Below are 22,475 nucleotides of genomic sequence, written 5' to 3' on the forward strand. Positions count from 1 at the left end.
TCACAGTTCTGGAGGCCAGAAGTTCAAAATCGGGGTCTCAGCAAGGCTGGTTCCTTCTGAGGACTTCGAGGGAGGGAAGGGTCTGTCCCAGGCTTCTCTCCTTGGCTTGCAGATGGATGTCTCCTCGCTGTGTCTCCTCACATCCTCTTCCCTCAGTGTCCATTTGTCTCTATGTCCAAATTTCCCTTTTGTATAAGGACATCAGTCATATCTGATTAGGGCCCATTGTAATAACTGCATTTTAACTTGTTTAACTCTGTGAAGACCCTCTCTCCAAGTCAGAGTACATTCAGAGACACAAGGGGTTATCGGACCTTGACATCTGGATTTAGGGGACACGGTTCAGTCCATAACACTACTTCACCATGGTCTCTCACTCATTGCTTTAAACTCCAAAACCTAAGTACCCTGCTTGCGCCCCTTCTTACCTGTGACAGCCCAGTGCTGCAGCATCTGACGTGCTGGTACTCAGCTCACTGTACACACGCACTCTATATGAACTGAGGCTCTCTGCAGTGGGAAAGGGGAGGGGACGTTTATCGGACACCCATTAGGGGACATACAGGCCTTGAATTTCAGGTAATAGTAAGAGCTGTCTGCTGGTGGTCCAGTGGTTAAGAATCCACCTGCCAATGCAGGAGACACGGCTTTGAGCCCTGGTCTGGGGAGATCCCACACGCCCTGGAGTAACTAAGCCCAGATGCCAACGCTATTGAGCCCATGCACCGCAGTTACTGAAGCCTGTGCTCCAGGGCTTATGCTCTGCAACAAGAGAGGCCGCCACAGTGAGAAGCCACCACCCTGAACGAAGAGTAGCCCCTGCTCGCAACTAGAGAAAGCCCACATGCAGCAAAGAGGACCCAGCGCTGCAAATGGATAAAATAAACAATTCATTATAAATGACCCATTTATAACAGCTTATAAGAACCATTCATAATAAATAAGTGAAAATATGTATTTAAAAATGAATAAATAAATAAAAATTAATAGTAGGAGATGTCTGTTTATTCAGTGAGACACTGCCCCTATGGCACTTTTTATCTTCATATCAATAAAAATGTTATTCCCAACTGCAGTTGGGAAGTGCCAAGTATCATTCCAAGCACTTTATATGAAGTAATTTTTTGAATACTCACAATACCCTTTTGAGGTAGATATGATTATTTACATCCTTCTACAGATGGGCTTCCCTGCTGGCTCAGCTGGTAGAGAATCCGCCTGCAATGTGGGAGACCTGGGATTTGATTTCTGGGTTGGGAAGATCCCCTGTAGAAGGGAAAGGCTACCCGCTCCAGTATTCTGGCCTGGAGAATTCCATGGACTATATAGTCTATGGGGTAGCAAAGAGTAGGAAACGACTCAATGACTCTTACTTTTCACAGATAAGACACTGAAGCACGGACAGCTTAGGAAAACTTCCCCAAGTCTATAGTAACTGATGGAGTTGTATTTGAACCCCAATAGTTGGCTGCAGAGGCCATGCTTTTAATCATTACCAGATAGTATTTGGAAAAGGCAGGAGAGTTATTCTCATTGACTAGATGAGGAAATCCAAACCAAGCAGCTAAGGAACTCACTCAGGGTCACAGGGGTAAGGGGCAGAGTAGAAGCAGAATTCCTGCCCTGGAAGCCACAGGGCTTTCCTCCTGGGTCCCTTCCCCACACCCTGCTCCACTTACACAGGCCCACAGGTAATAAGGCCAACCCACAATCTCTAAACCCTTATTTGTAGTTAACTGTCTCCAGGCGTGCACGCTAAGTCGCTTCAGTTGTGTCCGACTCTCTGTGACCCCACGGACTGTAGCCAGCCAGGCTCCTCTGTCCATGGGATTCTCCAGGCAAGGATACTGGAGTGGGTTGCCATGCCCTCCTCCAGGGGATCTTCCTGACCCAGGGATTGAAGCCGTGTCCCTTATGTCTCCTGCCTTGGCAAGCAGGTTCTTTACTACTAGCACCACTTCCATACCGAAGGGGTGATTATTGGGCAGAAGGGAAGGGAGGCCCCTTCTCGATTTAGAGCTAAATCTCGACTTTGATTTCCTCGCAGTCGCTTCCAGTGCACAAGCCCACGAGCCCCGAGGGGTCAGGTCTAGACCTGAATCCTGGAGTTTACTTTCTCAGCCTGGACGAGAAGCAGGGCAGGGTGGTGGGGAAGGCGCTGCGAGGGCCTGGGCCTCCCAGGAACACAGAGTATCATATTTCTCGAGACCCGCCAATCACGGACGTGGGGGCGGGCCCACACCTGGGAGGCGGGGCCGGACGGCGGAGGTGGGGGCCGCGGCGTCCCCGGGCGAGGCGCTGACGTGAGCCTGGCTCACCTGGGCCGGGCAGGTGAGGGCCGGCGCGGGGCGGGGAGAGGAGCCCGCAGTCCCTACCAGCGCGCAGCCAGGCGTTGCTCGCCCTACGGATCGAGGAGCGCGGTGGCGGCGGGTGATCGTACCTGGGGACTTGGTTCGGAGGGACGTTCGCTTCTGGCAGCCGGATTGAAGACAGGTGGGAACGCCAAAGTCCGGAGACTAGCTTGGGGAAGGGAGGGCACGCCCGCTGGTGAAGGGTGCCCTCCAGAGCCTGCAGGGGTGAGGAGAGCTTGCTTAGGGACATCTGTGCGTCGGGCGATGTCCTCTAGGGCTGGATGCCTGTCCCTGTGACCCAGGTGGCTCCTGGATGGTCAGTGCCAGCTTGGGATCGCCGGACCCTTCCCGACCCCTCGCTTCAGTCCACCTCCTTTCCCTCCCCGCCCAGCGGGCGAGCGCGGCTCCCAGCCTCCACCCACCCACCGTCGGGGCGCGCTGAGGCGCCTCCACCCCTCTGGTCCTACCGGCTCGCCGCTCCGCCGGCCCTCGCTGCCCGAAGAGGGGATTTCCCAGGCCGGCCGGCCGGCCCTCGGTCTTGGTGGGTGTTTTGGGAAATTGCGGGTCGGGGCAACCAGTAGCTTCGGCCAGTTTGTTTTCTGTCCTGGAGTTTGTTTAGCACCGTCAGACCCCTCGCCCTGGGCCTGGGAGACACCCGTGGATTTCCAAGTAGCCAAACGAGGTGCTGGGGAGGGTGGCGCCGGGTGTGGCTGCTCTGCGGGTGAGGCTCTCTTCGCCCGAAGGGGCTGGAGGGCGGGTGTGGAGAAGTGGGGAAAGTCTTCCAGGCCGGGCTGGAAAGCAGGCCCGGGGTGCCACTGTTCACGGGGAGCCTGCTGTGTGGTAAAGGGGTCATCCCAACGCGACCCTGCTGTCTTGGTGGCTGTCAAAAGTGGAAGCCAGGAAGGGAGATGAAGAAGGCGCGTTTGAGCAGGGGTTGGTGAAGGCGGGGTGCCGACCCAGGACAGTACTTTAGGCTTAGATGTTTGTATAATACTTGACACCAGCACCCCATACAGGGTCCCTAGCTCTCTCCAGCCCCCAGCTTCAATCAAGCAGGGAGGAAGGGCATAGGAATTATGACTGGAGGCTCAGAATTTACCCATAAACAGGGCTGAACTAAATGGAGGAAAGACTGGGGAACTTGGAAGATGGCATTTCAGGTCCCTCCAGGAGGAGGGAGAAGAAAAGCAGGACCATTCCCTGAGGCCTGTCTGCAAGAAATGAGGGTGCGTGTGTTTTACTCTGAGCAAAATCATTGACAGCTGAGTCTCGGCTTCGGGGAGGCCGTGTTCCTGGAAAGTAGTCTGGGCAGGGGCTGCAGAGATGGCAGTGTGGGTGTTTCTAGGGGGCCTGTTCCCTGGATTGGGGGTGTGAGAGAGGACAGTTCATGCCCTGGGGAGGTTGAAAGCATCTGTGCTCAGGGCCCAGTGTGAGGGGAATGATTGGGTTAGCATCTTTGTTCTGTGGCTGGTTGAATACCTGTTGAAGACTCAGGCCTTGAATTCTCTAGCCTCTATAATGGCGGCTAGAGATAACCAGAGCTGAATTCAACTAGGCTAGGGTTGTTCTGTGGGCCTTGGGATTTGGGTGGCAAGAGTGTTTGGAAAGAAAACTTTGGTTTAGGTGTGTTTAAGGGTGGGTGTCGTGCAGTCTCCTCCCTAAGCACTTTGGTGGCCCTCTGTGCTGCTTGGATCTTTGTCGATGTTTTTGGTTTACTCTCTTGGTGTACAGAAGAAGGGAGAGACTTGGAGGGCTGGGTGCAGTCGCAGGTTATGGTACAGCACACTCTGACTCAGAAGTATTGGGTCCAGGTCCCAGGTAAAACACTTTGCTGTGCCTCAGTTAACCCAGCTGTAAAATGGGGATGATAACAATACTACTTGTAGATCATGAGGATGAGGTCAGGCACATTAAGTAAAAGCGTACGTGAAAACTATAAAGCCTATATAGATATAGGATTGTTGTTACCATGGTTTATATTAGCTGAAGGCCATCATCTTTTTTACCTCCCAGTGGCCAAGAAATGCCTTAGCTTCCTGTGGTTAAAAAATATCTATATATATATATCACTTGTAGTGTTCTGTTTTTAAGTTATGAATCAAAACATGTCATCGTAGGAAAATGTGAATCATATAAAAGTATGTAGGGAAGCATGAAAGTCACCCACAATCTTACCATCACTAAGGTAACTACTTAGGTAATGACTAAGAACTTCTTGTTGCATCGATATTTTATTTCTACCCCTTTTAAAAATTCTATGTGCATATATACACAAGTGCATGTTATGTTACAAGATGGAAGAGATACTATCCAGTCAATATTGTATGATGCCTTTTCCCTCTTAAGTACATGTAAACATTTCCCCAAATCCAATAAAAATTCTTCAGATGCCTCAATGTTAATAGCTGCTTGATACTGCAGCCTATGAATGTCTGATTAGCTGTTTTTCCCTGTTATTTTGGTTGCTTCCTAATTTTCCCTTTCTGCCTATTTTTTTGTAGTCTTAGTTACTGGGTGGCAGGTGGAGATACTGGTCGGCTTTGAGAAGATGGGGAGGGTTAGCTGTGATGGAGGTGGGGTAGGGAGGAGGAGGCTGGGCAGGGTTGCCCCTGCATGCTGCCATCTTGCGAGAATGCTGAGAACACAGGGCTCTAGATCTTAATCATTGATCTCTATGGGTGGCTACTTCTCCCTCCCCATCACTGTGTGTGCAGTTCCTTGTGTTGGCTTGGTTGCCTTAATTTTTTTCTTGATGTGCCGTGGATCAACTAGGAGGAACTCTCTTCTTCAAAGCCCGCAATCCTTCAAGGGATGGATTTCACATGTCTGCCAGTCCTAGACACAGGACTGGCCATATTGTAATAAGTGTGTTAGTCGCTCAGTTGTGTCCAGCTCTTTGTGACCCCACGGACTCTAGCCCGCCAGGCTCCTCTGCCCATGAGATTTCCCAGGCAAGGATACTGGAGTGGGTTGCCATTCCCATCTCCAGGGGATCTTCTTGACCCAGGGATCGAACCTGGGTCTCCCACGTTGCATGCAGATTTTTTTATCTCCTGAGCCACCAGGGAACAGTATAGGAAGGCTGACCGTATTGCAATAGATCTTCTCAAAAGCCCCTCACTAGGTTGGACCCGTTTGCCACCCATTTCCAGTTCTGTTGGTTCTTCCTTAGACCCATCCCCCCAATCACCACAGGCCAGGACTGAGGAACGGAAGGCTAGAACTTGCCCTGCGGAGGACATGCATTCCCTCCTTGTAAGGTAAATGTTTTCCAGGGTTTGATAGCTTGGTTTGCTGCCCTATGGAGCAACCTACACCAAGGCCAAGAACTTGGGGGTAGAGGGCACTTGAACACCCCATGCCACCTCTCCTGCCCACGGGGAGCTCTGCTGGGGGTGGGGGGGGGCAGGTTTCAGTTGCACGGCTTGGTAATTGGGTCAGAAGGCTCAGGTGAGGGCAGGTCCTGCTTTTCTCTTAAAGTGCCGGTGACCCAGCTGGGTTTGTGTTCCCGTTTGCTGTCAGGCTGGCCAGGGGAAAGAAGTGACGCATTAGGGGCCACCCCCTCAGCTAAGCTCCTCTGAGGGGGAGACTTAAGCTGACTCAACTGGTTTGATTTCTGAACTGCAACCCCAGTGGGAATCTTTCTGGGTGGGAAGGTGACTTATTTATCTTCCTTTTCTCAGGTTCTTGTGGGGTTTGAGCAATTCCAGCGTGGATTTCTTCAGGCAGTCTGATGAAAACATTGTGTTTAGTTACTGACCTCATGCTTGTCACACAGTAGCTGATGAACAAATATTTGTTGAATGAACGTTGTTTTGCAGGCATCTCTTTCTCACCTGAAAATAAAAACAAAGTGAGATAAGAACACCGGAAAAAAAAAAAAAGACTCTAAATGCAACATCCCAGGCAAGCAGTTCTCCAGGGATTGCTCTTTCCTGTAGACACCCAGTTGGGACAGGCCTTTGTTTCCCCCGCTGGCACCAAATGTTATCTGCTAGGCTGTGCTGAGCCCTTCTATTTTTATGAGGATCAATTGCAGACTTTACCCAGGCTGGCTCCTGTAGCCAATCAGTTCCACTCACCCTTTGTGGGGGAGATAAACAGACCCAGGTGAGGAGGCTGTCGTAACAGCAGGGAGTGTGTCTCATGACTGTTTTTCGGACTTTAGGGTTAGGCGCTGTGATATTTGATTATTCTGGGACTTCTGAGCTTTACCAGACTCAGTTACAGAGCACGGGATTGTTCTAGGGATAACCAGCTCATACTCCCCTTCCCTTGTTTTTCTCCCCTGTACAGAACCTTTGGGTGGCCCAGAGAAAGGAAACCTGACTTGAGGCCCAGCTCTCAGATTCCTGTGGATACACTGCCTGCTCATCTATGTGAGTGAGGACTTTGCAACCAGGACCCACCCCTTTGCCTACTTCTCTCTCATCACGATGCTGTCATTCCGTAGTTGTCTAAAAAGAGTGTGCGCTTCAAGTTCTTGTCTATGCTTTGCTGTTTCCATAACTTTTTTCTTCCCTCTCCTGAGATGAGATTGAAAAGGGCAATTTCCCTCCTGTTCCCTTGGTACTTCAGGAAGAACTGTGTTCCAGCAGGGATGACATCATCTTTTTATTTTTCTGCCTCAGGATTTAAATAGAAGAAATGTGATCTACTTACATGATAAGTCTGATTTGGCTGGAGCATGAAAAATAAATGGCTTTGAAATAAGAATCAAAAGAACCTTTTAACCTCTTTTCTTTTCTTCCCCACCTGGCACAGTTTATTCCCATATTTAGTTTCTTTGCTGTAATCTAATGAAACTGTAGCTCTATCATACGGGAACAGTGGCTGGGAACTTTTCCCAGGGGCTGGCCTAATTCTCCTCTCCCCACTTCTCTCCCCTCCCCTCAAGCGAGATCATGGCCCTCCACCCCCGCAGAGTTCGGCTGAAGCCCTGGCTGGTGGCCCAAGTGGATAGTGGCCTGTACCCAGGGCTCATCTGGCTACACAGGGACTCCAAACGCTTCCAGATCCCCTGGAAACATGCCACCCGGCACAGCCCCCAGCAAGAGGAGGAAAACACCATTTTCAAGGTAAAGGTCTTCTTTTACCATCTCACTCGAAACATTTTCCAGTTCTCAGGCCTTTTTGGGTTTTTGTTGTCTTGTTTTCAGTTTTGGCGTGAAGAAGGTACTAGATGTAAGATGCTGAGGCAGCAGAATGTTGTTGATGCGGGTGGGGGGACAGACTTAGCAGGCGCAGTGATTTCTCTTGTTGGGGCATGTCTGTTATTATGGTTGAGGCCGTTTATCCTTTCTCATCGGTCGAAGGTACTCAGCTCACATCCCAAGGGATGGCACGTGTGACTGGCTATACTGTTAATTGCTTTTATGCTGAGGCTGTTTCTAGAGCTCTGGAGGGTCAGCCAGCAGTCAGTCTTTCGTTCACTCAAGGCTCTTGCTCAAGCCTGGAAATGGCTATCCAGACCCAGGCAGAACTACTGAGTGGCAGCAGGCTCCTAACAGCCTGTAGAATGGGTGTTGAGGGCCTCTGCAAGTTTCCTTTGAAATTAAAACATTTTGACTCATCCATCTATGCATGCATGCTCTGTTGTGTCTGACTTTTTGTGACCTCGTGGACTATAGCCCTCCAGGCACCTCTGTTTATGGGATTTTTTCCAGGCAAGAATATTGGAGTAGGTTACCATTTCCTCTTCCAGGGGATCTTCCCAACCCAGAGATCAAACCCCCGTCTCCTTCACTGGCAGGCAGGTTCTTTACCCCTGAGCCATCTTAAAAAATGAAAGGTGATTTAATTACAGGTTTTTATTCTACAAATGTTTTCTTAACTAAAGAATAGCTCAGATGTGAGAGTTATTTCGCTTAATGGAAAACAAGATTGAATCATGTGGCATGGTATAAAATGTGAGTGAAACCAAAATCTAAGACGGAAGTCAGTGAGAAGGTAGTTGTAGGCAGGGCTGTTATGTGGTTTGTAACTCTGGAACCTGTGCCTCCACTCCAGACTGACTTCTCTGTGCTGGTCAGTCTTCTCTCTCTTGAGTAACTTTAGTTCCTGCACCTCCAAAACACGGAGAAATGAGTTTCTCCATTTTTTCCCTGACTAGCAGCTGGAAGTCAAGTGAAATCCAGTGTCCATCCTGAACTTCTCAAGACTGATGCGTCAGGTTCTGGCTGAGATTGGGCCAGGAGAGGTGAACTCATACCTCAAAGGAGAGCCATCCCAGAACTGTTCTATTGGGTGTAGAGACAAGAGGTAGAGAAAAAATTGGCCTGTGAATACTTACAAAGTAAATCAGTGCTTTTAATTTAAAAATTTAATAATGATATAAAAGTGGTAAGGAAACCATCTGGAAACCAGCACCAATTATTGGAGCTGCCATCAGAGGAGGATGGGCCTGGTATGGCCTCTTTCCTTGGCTTGCAGCCAGACTTGCTGTTGAAGTGCCTGGTGGTGGCTGGCCATGGGGAAAGAGGCTGGTTCCTGAAGGTTCCATTCACGAGAATGTTCTGAATCCTTAGGGCTTGAGGAAAAGGTAGCTGTGGGCAGCTGCTCTGTCCTAGTTACATCTGTGCATCTGTTTGTGGCATGCTAAGGGGAAGTCTGGGTGTCAGGAGGAGAATGAGGGTGCCTTCACAGATCCCAAGCTCTGGCAGGCCTTTGGCAGGATAAGGGTGTCGAGGTGATGACCAGAATTAAGAGGGTGTCTGCTCCACACTCTAGGTGCATTATCTCATTTAGTTCTCAACGATGCTGGAGGGAGGACATTACCCTCCTATTATAGATGTAAAAGCTGAATCTCACAGGGGCTATGTAACTTGTCCAAATCACATAGCCAATAAGTGGTGGGGCCAGGATTTGAACCCAGGCCTATCTGCTGCCCCCTCCATTATCAGACAGCCCCTTCTGACCAGGAACTGTGAGTCCTGGCTTCAGATCCTACTACCGTCACTCGCACGTGTGGTCTTGAACAAGTCACATAATCTCTTTAGGCTTTAACTTCCCCTTCAGTAAAATCGGGATAAAACCAGTCTTGCCTGTCTCACGAGATTGTTGTGAGAATTGAGTGAAATAAACGTCTAGAAAGGGACTCATAAATTGCCGTAAAAATGCAGAGACTCTGTCCATTTTTGGAAGAGAAATAGGGACCTGCCCGGTGACCAGAATCTCAGAATGGGTTTGAACACGGGTTGTTCATGAAGACAACGGCTGTCATGTGGTGGATACCACCCTCTGTTGCATCAGCCTCAGGTCCTCCACAGAGTCTGAATGGGCCCTGGGGGTTGGCTGTGCTGTGAGCAGAAAGGGCTCTGGGTTAGTCTGGCTGCTCTCCATGGAGGGGCAGGGATTCAGGGAGCCACAGAGATTTGCAGACCTGTGCCAAAGTCAGCACTGCCCAAGCCAGCTGAGTGGGGCCAGAAGGTGAGCGGACCTGGAGGTCAAACAAATGGAGGGGAAAACAGGGAGAGACAGCCGCCAGGCACCGCCAGGCGCAACTGGAGATAGGACTCTCTGGACACTGGGGGCCAGTAAGGTGGAGCTTTCCTACCAGGGGCTGGACGCAATGGAGCCTGCTACGCTGAGGGCCGCAGCCTTGTCAGCCCTCTTCACTCCATACCGCACAGCAAGGAGGGGAGCCCCCTCTGGCCCCAGAAGAGGGTAGGAAGAAATGAGTGAATTGGAGGAGAAGGATTCAGGTTGGCCATTGGAAGAAGCATCCTCGTGACTGTGAGGCTCTGCAGGGAGAGACCAGAGTGCTCAGAGGACGGGGCAGAAAAACTCCGTCTGGGCTTGAGGAAGAAGTCCACAGTCAGGATCAGAGGCGGGGAGGTGGGACTGGACGAGCGATGGGCCCGGTCAGCTTGAACAGGCTGCCATGTACTTCCCGATCTTGAGTCCTCGGCAGACGACACCCCCCTTTTCTGTACCAGGACGTACTACACAGCCCTGAAGAAAGCGCGGACATGGAGAATATGTTCACAGTGGGGAAGGGCGGAGAGCCCATGAAGCAGACACGCTGATGCCTGTTAGACCTGGAAACTGAAAACCAGAGCGGCGAGGCCACAGGGGTTTTGGCCCAGGCCACTAGCCACTGGGGTTTCCAGAGAAATGTTCCCAATGTGGGAGTTTGGGGAAGTAGGGAAAGGCAGGCAGTGTGAGTTTATTAGGACTTGAGGCCCTCCGCTGCCCGCTGAAGCGAGTTGAATTCTCAGAGTGCATGTCCTGCCCTCCTGCAGGCTATTTTAGTCCTGAAGGCACTTGGTTTCTGCAGTTATTTGTGCATCAGATTGAAGATGGAAGGGGAGGGAACAGCAAGGCCACACTCTTCAAATCATATGCCATCTTCCTTTTTCTTGTTATATAAGCAACTCATGTCAAAAAAAAAAAAAAGTAAAACAAAACAAAAAAAATTATATGCAATCCTGCTTTCAGCGTTACCATTAGTATCTTAGTGTACATTTGTTTCAGATGTTTATTTATTTTCAGCCCTTCATTATGGCCATTGTAGTCACCAACTGGCACCAACGCTTGAGATAAGGCTCCTCTTTTCACAAGATTATATTTGCATCTGGTTTAATCTCACTCCGGCCCTCCTTCGCCTGGTCCTCCAAGGTGGTGTTTCCTGCTGCAGCCTCTGTACACTGGGGTTGGGACGATGGGGTGGTCACGCGGGGCCGTGTGTGTCTGTGTCTGCCTGCGGGAGGGTGGGCGTGCTTTGCAGCGTGTCTGGGTAACAGCAGGCATTCACTGCAGTTTCCTGTCCTTCAGGCCTGGGCTGTGGAGACAGGGAAGTACCAGGAAGGGGTGGATGACCCCGACCCAGCTAAATGGAAGGCCCAGCTCCGCTGTGCTCTCAACAAGAGCAGAGAGTTCAACCTCATGTATGATGGCACCAAGGAGGTGCCCATGAACCCAGTGAAGATATATCAAGTGTGTGACATCCCCCAGCCCCAGGGCTCAATCATTAACCCAGGTAAGGCCCCAGCTGCTGCGGAGAAGGTGGACAGTGTGCTGGGTTCCTGGCTAGACCCTTCAAGAGATAGTCGACTTGAAAACTGCCTCACTTAGAATGTTTATGACTGCTGAGCAAGAAATCTTGTCCCTAGAAAGGCTCAGAGAACAAAAGATATAAACTCAGCAAGGTGTTCCTACTCACTTATTGGAACACTAAAGCATTAGAAAATGGAGGGAGCATAGAGTTCTGTAAAAATAGCTTCTCTCTGGGCTCAACACTGAGAAGAGAGGCCAGATAGTTTAGAAGGAGGAGGGATTAAAACTTGGAAGGTCTGAGTTCTAAACCTAGTTCTTTTCACTTCGCTACCCTGGGACTTTGAATCAAGTCCTTTGACCTTTTGAGCCTCAGTTTCTTTCATTATAAAACCCGGGCTCTCATCTTCCTTGCCTATTTCAAAGGCTGTTCTAAGAATCAATTAACATGACATTCTAAAAGCTCTCTTTAGATAAGTTCTCTTTATGAATGATGGTTGAATGTCATTGAATTTGTAGGGTAAGATCCAACTAAGAGCCAGATAATTTAGACTTGACCTCCAGTGAATCTAGGGAGGCCCTGCCATGAGGGAAGTTTCTGTCCTCAACATTAAGTTTACAAAGGAGAGAAGCTGTGGTCCTTGAGTCCTTAAAAGGGATGTTAATGCATCAAAGTAAGTTTAGAGTAGAAGTTAAAAGTTTTCTAGAAGGGAATAGGGTGTGCAGCTCCTGGGTAGGGGAGGGGATGAGAGCTTATATTAGGGTTCTAGAGAAGGAGGTGGAAGGCGGGATGAACAACTTCAGTCCCCCCACTTTGGCTAGGGCATTGGGGATGCACGCTGAACCCCAGGAGCCTCTGTGCTGGCAGTGGCTAGCTTGAACAGTGGGTCAGCTACCAGGATGACCGTGAAGAGTGAACGGCTCGCTTGTGGGCTTGTGTGTCTGTTTTTCGGGAAGGATCCACTGGGTCTGCTCCTTGGGATGAGAAAGACAATGATGTGGATGAAGAAGATGAGGAAGACGAGCTGGACCAGTCACAGCACCACGTCCCCATTCAGGACACCTTCCCCTTCCTGAACATCAATGGTGAGAGGGGTGATGGAGGGGTGCGGAGGAGGACGAGGAGGTCAGGGGCTTTCATTTTGCAACTGTTGACACCATATCCACTGCTGCCCTGGGAGCAGTGACCGGACCCTGTGGCCAGGTCGCCAGTCTGTTAGCAAGTAGGGGTCATAGGCAAAGGAATTCCTAGGCCTGGTTATCCCAGTGGGGTGGCTTCTAGGCATAGAGAGCATCTTCTGAGTCTTAAGTGATAATTCAGAGAAATTAAAAAATGAAATTCATTCTCAATCGCACATACAAATACACCAGCTGTTATAACTTTTGCTGATTTCCTTCAGGTCAAAGTGCAGACATCATTTTCATGAATTGTAGGCCAATTCTTTTGCTGTTTGTCTTGGTATAAATTTTCTGTTACTCCCTTAACAGGATCTAAGACTGTATCATGGGACTCTGCTAAGACTATATCATGGGACCCTTGTGGCTTCTACAGCTCTTAATACTAGGCTCTGATAAAATTTATCTACTAGAGAGACTTTTATCTTTTTTTTTAACCTTTTGAATTCAGTTCAGCTTCCCATGAAAAATGAGTTGAGAGGTCTGAGGGTCACTGCTTGACAGAGAAGGTACTGCATTTTCTGTTGTACTGAGGATTCTCAAACACAGGGTGAATTGCTCTTCTGTAGCCGCTGCACTTGAGCTTTCCACTGACATGCTCCTAGACATGTGACTTGCATTCAGTTGAGCAGCTTTTCACTGCCTTTCTAAGTTCCATCTGGCTGTGTTCGCGACTCCATGGACTGTAGCCCACCAGGCTCCTCTGTCCATGGGATTCTCCAGACAAGAATACTGGAGTGGGTTGCCATGCCTCCTCCAGGGGATCTTCCCAATCCAGGGATTGAACCCGAATCTCTTATGTGTCCTGCATTGGCAGGCAAGTTTTTTTTTTTTTTTTTTTTTTTTAACACTAGTGCTACCTGGCTGCTATGGGTCAAATGAGATAATTTTGCCACCTAGAAAATTCAGTATAGCAAGATGATTCCTTTAGGATTTTGGAATACCCTACTCTAGATGATGCCCCTTCCTCGGAGAGTCAAGAAATGACTCTTATCTACTTGTCTTCCTTCACTTACCCTGTCACTTATAACTTTGCAGCCAAGTGATGAGTAAAGACAGTCATCATAGAGCTCGCTCAAGCTAATATTGCCACAGATACATTCCCATTTAGTGAAATTTTAAGATTTGGACATTTGGAAACGTGAGATCCTTTCCCAAATCCTTGGCTGACTCATTCTGTTCTTCTCACCCCTTAAAAGGATACAACTCATTTCCAGGATATATATATATATATACACATATATACTTTTTTTTTTTTTACTATTAAAAAAAATTATTTTTCTGATTTCCTATTTCTTTTCATGTCTTATTAAAGATTCTGTTTTGTGGCCCTATGTTACGGGCCACCTTGGATCCTTTATGGAAACATGTGAACATATATTAAAAACAAAAGTAAAACGGGTACATAGATATAACCAGACTTGTACACAAAGGATCAAAGAAACATTAGCCTCTGTGATTTCAGAGCTGTTGGGCAGAGAAAGAAGAATTGCTGAAGAATTAGATGCATAAAAGGTGAGGTTAGGAGGAGAAATCTGAAAACTTTGGAGTGAGCCAACTTTGACAATAGCAGGGAAATAGGATGGGTTTTTCATTCTCTCAAGTTCTTTTCACTTTGCTACTATGGGACTTAAAATCAAGTCCTTAGTCTCAGTTTCTTTAATTGGATACTTGGGAATTAAATAATACTCTTACATGGTTTAAATTCATAATGATACAAAAAGGAAATCAGCTGAAAGATTTTCCTTCCATCCTTTCTCTAAACAGTTCCTTTCCTGGAGGAGACAGATCTTACCAGTTTCTTGAGTATCCTTTTAGAAGTTTCATGCATATAAAGTATTTGTTTGTTTTTAAATGAATTTCTGTATATTAACACTCAAAGTTAATCAACCAGTTTAGTTGAGTTCATTTTACAGAAGACAACCAGCTTCTATTTAATTGCTGGGCCCAAATTTTGCAACAGGGAACCTCACATTCATACCCATTCTAATTTAATCCCAGAGAAAACTCACTTGTCTTTTGAAATGAAGTTGCTCAGTCGTGTCCGGCTCTTTGCGACCCCGTGGACTGTAGCCCACTAGGCTACTCCATCCATGGGATTCTCCAGGCAAGAATACTGGAGTGGGTTGCCATTTCCTTCTGCAGGGGATCTTCCTGACCCAGGGATTGAACCCAGGTCTCCCGCATTGCTGGCAGACGCTTTAACCTCTGAGCCACCAGGGAAGCCCACTTGTCTGTTAGTCATCAGCAAATGTACGTTGTCAGAATTATGAGTCGGATGCAGAAATAACAAGATTAGGAAGCAGAAACAGGAGAACCTTGTTTCTCTTTGGTGTTTGTTGGGGAAATTATTGATGGGCTGCTACAATGAGTTGTGGTCTAGTTTTGGACCTTTAAGGTTTTAAAGCCTCCGACCCAGGTGGTATGCATGAGAGGGACCCTGCCAGCTCACCCACAGCCTTCTGTTTTAGGTTCTCCCATAGCACCAGGCAGTGTGGGCAACTGCAGTGTGGGCAACTGCAGCCCTGAAGCAGTGTGGCCCAAAACAGAACCTCTGGAGATGGAAGTGCCCCAGGCACCTATACAGCCTTTCTATAGCTCTCCAGAGCTGTGGATCAGCTCACTCCCAAGTAAGTAAGCCTTGGTTTCCTAACTGGATCTTCAGCTCCTATTATAGTCCATTTCCTGCCCCACCTTCTGCCTCCATTTCTTTGCCTTGTATAGAATAGTCCCCCAGGCAGCCTCTGTGTCTGGTTCCTGGCTGGCTGATGAGTCACTGGGGAAGAAGTAAAGAAACATTAGCCCATACTTGCTTGCCCAAGGAGATGTTCTGATTGGCTGCTGTGCAGCTCTGCGTTACTCACCTCTTAGGTGGGTGGAAGGCCTGGGTTTATCAGTTTGCCTAGGGTATTTGGGGACCAGGTTAGTTGTAGGATAGGGAGGTTAATGACTGTGGATTTGGTCAAGGAGGCTCTTGGGTTCCGAGGGGCTTTAGGATCCAGAGAATATCTCTTTCTGAATTGTGCACAAATCCATCTCAGTGAAGAATCAATGTCCTCCCTCTCCCTTTCACAAAACACACGGTGGGAGTGGGGGGTGGGGGGACTATCATTTTGTCCAAGAGGCTGATAGCTTTGATAAGACCGGTAGCTTTCAATAGACATTTACTGAGTGAAAATTTACTTTGCTGTGAACTGTGTCCTTTTGTGATGTGTTATTAGAACAGGTCGACTGTGTGTGCTCATCTGTGTACTTTTCAGAAAGATGGCTTGGTACTTTTTATTGTCTCTCTGGTTTCTTTAAACAGTGAGTCAAAAATGATAACACAAACCAGATGCTGCCTTAGTTTTTTCAGCTCCTTCCAACGCCTATTGATGTAAAGACTCAGTACAAAATGGGGAGACTAGGACCCGGAACTTTGGTTGGAGGAATTCTAGCTCTTAGGGAGTGGAGATTGAACCTAGATAGTACAGATGGACTTTGAACTGTTTGCTTCAAGGCAGCCTTTCGAGGGAATACTCCCAGGATATGTTGATGTCTCCCTGTGTGGCAGGAAGGATATCTATGCCAGTGGCCTTCCTGGATGCTGGCTGAAAGGTGGCTTGATCCTAATGGACTTGCACAAGTCTTAGGTATGGACAGACAGAGCAGTGGAGCAGGACTCTCACTGTCCCATCTTACGTTGCAGTGACTGACCTGGACATCAAGTTTCAGTACCGTGGGAAGGAGTACGGACAGACCATGACCGTGAGCAACCCCCAAGGCTGCCGGCTCTTTTATGGGGACCTGGGTCCCATGCCTGACCAGGAGGAGCTCTTTGGTCCCGTCAGCCTGGAACAGGTCAAGTTCCCGGGGCCAGAACACATCACCAATGAGAAGCAGAAGCTCTTCACCAGCAAGCTGCTAGACGTCATGGATAGAGGACTGATTCTGGAGGTCAGCGGGCACGCCATCTATGCCATCAGGCTGTGCCAGTGCAAGGTGTACTGGTCTGGGCCATGTGCCCCATCACTTGTTGCCCCCAACCTGATTGAGAGACAGAAGAAGGTCAAACTGTTTTGTCTGGAAACGTTCCTGAGTGGTGAGTCTTTTTTCAGAGGATTGACGGGTGGGAACAGCTCCCTGCAAGTATGTCTTCCTCCTTGCTGCCCCGCCTCTCCTGGCTCTGCAAAGATCTTAAGGAAACAGTTTCTTCAGCAAGAAGTCAAGGTAGAAGAGAACCTTGATTCTGAAAAATAAAGGTGACTGGGGCAGAAGGATGTTCCACTCCAAAGCTATATATATAGCTTCACATATGTGAAGCCAGTTTTAGGTTGGTTGTGGTACCTTTGTTGGCAGAAGAGGGAGACAGCCTTTCATTGCTCCCCAGAGTCCACCAACTTATTTATCCTTCACTTTCGAAGGTGACGCTACTCATCATAATTGGTTAAACATATAGTCTTTTCGTTTGGGACATATTTGAGTGGCAAATTCAAGCAGGTGTATTTAAGGAGAGGAATGAGATGTAAATCTTCCAATGTGATTTGAACCCCAAGTCTAGTTTAAGTGGTGTCTGATAAAACCCTCTGAAATGATGAAAATCTTCTATATTTGTGTTGTTTGGTATGTTAGTCACTAGCCACATGTGGCTGTTGAGTATGTAGATGTTACTAATGTGACTAAGGAGCCATTTACTTTTAATGAATTTAAATGCAGTAGCCACATGTGGCAAGTGGCTACTATACCAGACAACATAACATAAAAGCTGGTATTTACTGAGTGGATATGGAATGACCCAGTACACCAAACTGCCCTTCCCTATTCTACAGATCTCATTGCCCACCAGAAAGGACAGATAGAGAAGCAGCCACCATTTGAGATCTACTTATGCTTTGGGGAAGAATGGCCAGATGGGAAACCCCAGGAAAGGAAACTCATCTTGGTTCAGGTGAGGAGATAATTGTCAACAACTCTTTGCTTTTTTATCAATGCTTTAGCCCATAGGTCTGGGGTTGAGCCCTGAGTTGAGGTATCCATCAGCCTGTGTGGATTTTAATCCTATTAGACGGAATAGCAACAAAGTTTTGTATATTGTACAGTAGAACCAGGCTGGAGTATAGAGGGTCCTCAAGGCAAATTACTGATTCACGGGAGACTTTGTTTTCTCACTGACTTTAGAGTCTTGCAGAAGCCTAATAGGATATGACTCTTTGCAGCTCTTTTAGAAGTCTTTTGAGCTACTTTAAGGGCATATTCTGGAAAGTGGCAGCAAGACCACTTGGGTTCGGCTGTGGATTGTGCAACAGGATAGGCAACAGATGAAATCTGAGTAAGAGTCTTTGTCAATAAGCAGCTATTTAGGTATGTGATGTGATGCTGCCTCTCGGTTCTTTACCTTCATCTGAACCAAATTCTAAAGTGCACCTTGGCAGGATAGTCCAGAGAGATGAAAGCATATTCTGTGTCTAGACATTAAAGTTGGGGATGTCCCTATGGTCTCACTAGTCCTTCCTTCAATCTTGGGTCCCTCCTGCTGGTTTGTGTTTTTTTTCTTTCTGTGAACTTTTTTCTCAGAGGATACCTGTGTGCTCTGTGTCCTGAGCAGGTCATTCCGGTGGTGGCTCGGATGATCTATGAGATGTTTTCCGGTGACTTCACACGATCCTTTGACAGTGGCAGTGTCCGCCTGCAGATCTCAACTCCAGACATCAAGGATAACATCGTTGCCCAGCTGAAGCAGCTGTACCGCATCCTGCAAACCCAGGAAAGCTGGCAGCCTATGCAGCCTGCCCCCAGCATGCAACTGCCCGCTGCCCTGCCAACCCAGTAATCATGAATACCATCTTCCTTTTTTTTTTTTTTTACAATATTGTACATATGAATATTTTTTACTTTTCAGATTTAACCAGCTTTCAAGCCTTTCTTCTAACAATATTAGTAGTCTCTGACTCTCCAAGTATGTCTAGCTTTTAAAGTTGATTTAATTTATGAAAAAAATCACGCTTCATACTTTCCTGTTCTTCTTTAAACTTCCCAAGGTAGTGTAATGTAGTATCAATAGAAGATTTAGCCTGGAGTCTGGACAACAGGGTTCTAACTGCAGCTTTGCTTCCAGTGGGGAGACCTTGAACCCAGTCATTTAACCTCTGGGTTTCATATTTGTTACTGTAAAGTGAAGGAGTTAGAATGATGCCTGAAATAATGCCAGCTTTAAGACTGACTTGATGACTTCATTCTATTTGTACAAGGCAAAACTGCTTGGAACAGAACCCTTCTGCCTTGTTCTTGCGCCATTTTTTTTTTTTTTGCCTTTGCTTTCATTAAAGTCCCCTGAAGCACTGATTTGTCCAGGATTGATCTCCGTTTGACCTGTTATGCTAGTATAGTAGGCTGGTTCCCTGATGGGGGAAGAGGGAAGGAGGGGTGCCAGCTGGTTGCTTAGAAACTAAGCTTGATATCTAAATAGAAATAGGTGCCAAAGTCTGAAAGTCACCCAGCCTGTGGAGTAAAAGCTCACAAATTGAGCTTCTCAAAGGAAGCTGTTGACATAGAAAAAGGTTAGGGATTCTGTGGTCAGGTGTTCAACTTGCTACCACTCAAATACAGGCATACCTTGGCGGTATTGCCAGGCTAGTTCCAAACCACCACAATAAGGTGAAAATTGCCATAAAGCAAGTCATACAGATCTTTTGGTTTCCCAAGGCATATAAAAGTTATGTTTACATTATGCCACAGTGTAAGTGTGCAATAGCATAGCAGTATATCTAAAAATACAAACGTGCGTACCTTAACTAAAAGTAGATTGTTAAAAAATGGTAACCATCATCTGAGTCTCCAGTGAGTCATAAAGTTTTTGCAGTCGTTAAATTGAAGATCACTTATCACAGATCACCGTAACAAAAAAAGAAGTTTAAGTATTGTGAGAATTACCAAAACATCACACATAGACATGAAGTGAGCAAATACTGGTGGAAAATGGTGCCACTAGTCTTGTTGGATGCAGGGTTGCCACAAACCTTCGATTTGTAAAACACAGTATCTGCAAAGTGCAATAAAGCAAAACACAGTAATAAAATGAGGTATGTCTGTACCACTCTGTGTGTGTGTGTGAGAGAGAGATGAGTCTATGACTCAGTGAGAGACTTCAGAGAGGATAAAGCTCCCTTGTTCTTCTTTCCCTTCTTTGAGGAAGACCTGAGACTGGCCCGCAAACGCCTCTGACTACAGAAGAGACAAGGACAGTTCCTCTGTGCATGGAGATGTTTTCCTCTCATTTGGCGTTTTTGCAGTTGGGAAAAACAGGGTGTTGAATATGTTAAGGGCAGCGTGAAGAAGGCCTGGGCAGTGCTTTTCTGGAAAAGATTCACGTAGTACAAACCTGCACGTTTCCCTCCTGGGTGGAGGTAGGTGGGTTTGAACAACCAAGGTGAAGAGTGGTGCAGAACATTGCAGCCGCGGCTGCCACTAACTGGTATTCGCTTTTACTTTGTCCTTGACCCTTTTACTCTTTTTACGGTGAAATTCTACATAATTTAAACTCCACGCCCCAAATGGAAAACAAGAGGCTAGTCTCTGGTTGCAGGCCCCAATCCTCCTGAATGCTGATGCCTATTTTGGGCCATATCGTATTAAGCAAGTCCATGTCTGCTCTGCTATCCTTAAAGCCACCTCCTACTTGGTACTGAAGTTGAGCTAGCTAAAAAGTTGGGCTAGCTTTATTTCAAAAACCATAAGCTCCCCTCAATTACAAGTAGCAATGGTACTTGTTTATTCGGAATGCTTAAGCTGTGGTTTTCGGGTCTCTAAGGGACCTAGTAGGTCTACTGTTACTAAAGTATGACCAAGAGAAATCTGAGTGCTCAACTGAAAGCAGAAGTTGGGCTTCTAGAGACCAGGAAATATGCAAGGTATAGAAATTTTATACTTTGGGAGCATTTGAGTGGGTGAAGTGAGGGATTTGGAATTGACATCTGGCTGCCTCTGTGTCTGCATAGTTCAAAGTTAAAAAAAAAAATCCACAGTAAATACATTGGGAGGACAACTGTTGGATCTGGGCTGGGCCTGTCCCCTTTTTCTATGTGATGCTTACAGGCTGCCTATCTGGATGAGGGCCCAGAAAATGTGAGTTGGCAAAGGGTGTAGAGCATAGTGTTTAGGTGCCAAGAAAGACTGAACTTTTAGTATGTGACTGTAATGAAAAGCTTATGAATATGTCAGAGGAATGAATGAGTGGTTTTATGAGGCCTTAACCCAGTAGCAGAGTTTGCTGTTTATCCTTTGCAGAAGGCTGGGAGAGTGCGCGCAGGGCTGCCACTGGTCTCCCTCAGTGTTCCCTCTCTGGTGCTGCTGCCAGGTGTCCCTTCTTGGAGACTCAGTCTGCTATCTCTTTGGTTGCTCCACCACACACTCCCTTGGTGTTTTCTACTTCCGTGCCTTCAGGCGCTGTCACCAGTGTTTTGCTTTCTTCACTGTCCACCCTTCTCCCCACTGGGTTGGCCACAGTCTGGATCTGCACGTCCTGTTCAAAAGCAGACTCTGGAACTGCCTGAATGTGGTCTGGGACACAAACCACATCATATTGATAAGCAAAACAAAAAAAAGAACATTTCTTCCCTCCCAACCTTGAGGTGAAATGGTGCATGAAGATTTGTCATGGCGTCTCACTGGGGGAAAAACCCCCAAAACTAGTTGTAGGTATAAATGAGAGGTCAAATGTTGGATCTGGGCTGGTCCCTTGTCATATAATTAGGTCCCTGGCTCTATGTCCTCAGAGTACCCTACACTTATCTTTCAGAATAATCAATTCCCTTGTAATTGCTCAGTATCTGTGTCCTGCATGACTGCAAACTTGCTGGAGGTAAGGACTGGGTGTCTTGGACTGTGATGCCAGTCCCAGCACAGTACCTGGTACATAGTATGTTCTCAAATATTTGTTAGAATAAATGAATGAACTACATAAGTCTCTCCTTTTACAGATTGATTGCTAACTACTATGGGAAAATAAAGGCAGGGAGGGAAAAAATTCTAAAATTAGTTTCTACTCTGCTTCTGACGCCCTCTGAGCTAAGAACATTAAAATGGGAGCCCTGTAAGCCGGTCCTCCTTCCAAGCTGGCCACGCCTCCACTCCACAGTGGTCTTCTCTTCTGAAGACCCAAGGTACAGCCAGGAGTGAAACTTCCAGGGTAGGTGCCCGCAGTTCCCTTTAGCCTCTGCTGTGCTCATGTATCAACAAGTTTGGGCCATCTCTTTAGATATGAATTTTTCCCAAGAAATTATTCCCCTTTGTGGTATGGGTCATATCGCTGGTAAACCTTTCAGTGAAATAACGTTTTCTTCTTAATGACCTGATTGAAAAGCTTCTCCATCTCTCTCATTTTTCATGTTAAGTCAGCAAACGGAATTCCTACAGCCTGGGCTCCACGAAGGTGGGTTTCTTGGTCGGCTTCCTTAGCTGCCAATACCTCCAGGCCCTAGAAGCATACATAGCACACAGCTGTTTGGAGCGAAAACACTCATGCCCTTCACGCCCTATTTAGAGATGACGAACCTTGGCCAGGACACTTGTCCACCCACTTCTCAGAATTCAGACTTTCAGATTCAGGGCTTAGGCAGGTCAGAGTGAAAAAAAGCTTTGCAGCACAGCACCACCTAAGTAAAAATCTGTAAAGCACGTCGCTAATCTTGAGATGTTTCGTTTGGAAAGTGAATTTCTCCATAAACAAATCAAACGGTGTTCCGGCGCGCGTGCTCCGCTTCTGTCCTCCGGGTCAGGTGGGACACTGGACTTAATAATACACAACGTGGGGAAGCGGCGGGGCGCTGGCAGAGGCGGCAGACAACCAGCTTAACGCGCCTGCTTTCCTCCACTCCTCCCCTTTCCGTTCCTACGCTGACGGGTGGGGCCAACGCCTCTCTGGCCGGAAAGGGCTGGGCCTCAGGCGCCCACACTTCCGGCTGGGTGGTTCTAACGCGA

General features: G+C 47.5%; 2 protein-coding genes and 1 long non-coding RNA gene across 6 annotated transcripts; 1 reads left to right on the forward strand and 2 right to left on the reverse strand.

The window, feature by feature from the left end:
- Nucleotides 1-2,193: 2,193 nt before the first annotated feature.
- On the reverse strand, nucleotides 2,194-4,974 carry LOC121816075 (basic proline-rich protein-like). Its single transcript, XM_042229337.1, has 3 exons — nucleotides 4,863-4,974; nucleotides 2,819-3,393; nucleotides 2,194-2,568 (listed from the first exon to the last, which is right to left on the reverse strand). The coding sequence occupies exons 1-3, from the start codon at nucleotides 4,972-4,974 to the stop codon at nucleotides 2,194-2,196; spliced, it is 1,062 nt and encodes a 353-aa protein (XP_042085271.1).
- IRF6 (interferon regulatory factor 6) lies at nucleotides 2,298-19,575 on the forward strand. 4 transcript variants are annotated; one of them, XM_012186879.5, is made up of 9 exons: nucleotides 2,298-2,493; nucleotides 6,648-6,730; nucleotides 7,249-7,429; nucleotides 11,127-11,331; nucleotides 12,303-12,431; nucleotides 14,993-15,151; nucleotides 16,210-16,602; nucleotides 17,330-17,448; nucleotides 18,106-19,575. In XM_012186879.5, the coding sequence occupies exons 3-9, from the start codon at nucleotides 7,256-7,258 to the stop codon at nucleotides 18,328-18,330; spliced, it is 1,404 nt and encodes a 467-aa protein (XP_012042269.2). In that variant the 5' UTR covers nucleotides 2,298-2,493; nucleotides 6,648-6,730; nucleotides 7,249-7,255; the 3' UTR covers nucleotides 18,331-19,575.
- LOC132657531 (uncharacterized) lies at nucleotides 19,338-22,400 on the reverse strand. The gene is made up of 2 exons (XR_009595881.1): nucleotides 22,050-22,400; nucleotides 19,338-21,972 (listed from the first exon to the last, which is right to left on the reverse strand). It is a non-coding gene; the product is annotated as an uncharacterized LOC132657531 (long non-coding RNA).
- Between the last annotated feature and the right edge of the window lie 75 nt (nucleotides 22,401-22,475).

This window comes from Ovis aries, chromosome 12 (genome assembly GCF_016772045.2).
Source record: "Ovis aries strain OAR_USU_Benz2616 breed Rambouillet chromosome 12, ARS-UI_Ramb_v3.0, whole genome shotgun sequence".
Taxonomy (NCBI): Eukaryota; Metazoa; Chordata; class Mammalia; order Artiodactyla; family Bovidae; genus Ovis; species Ovis aries.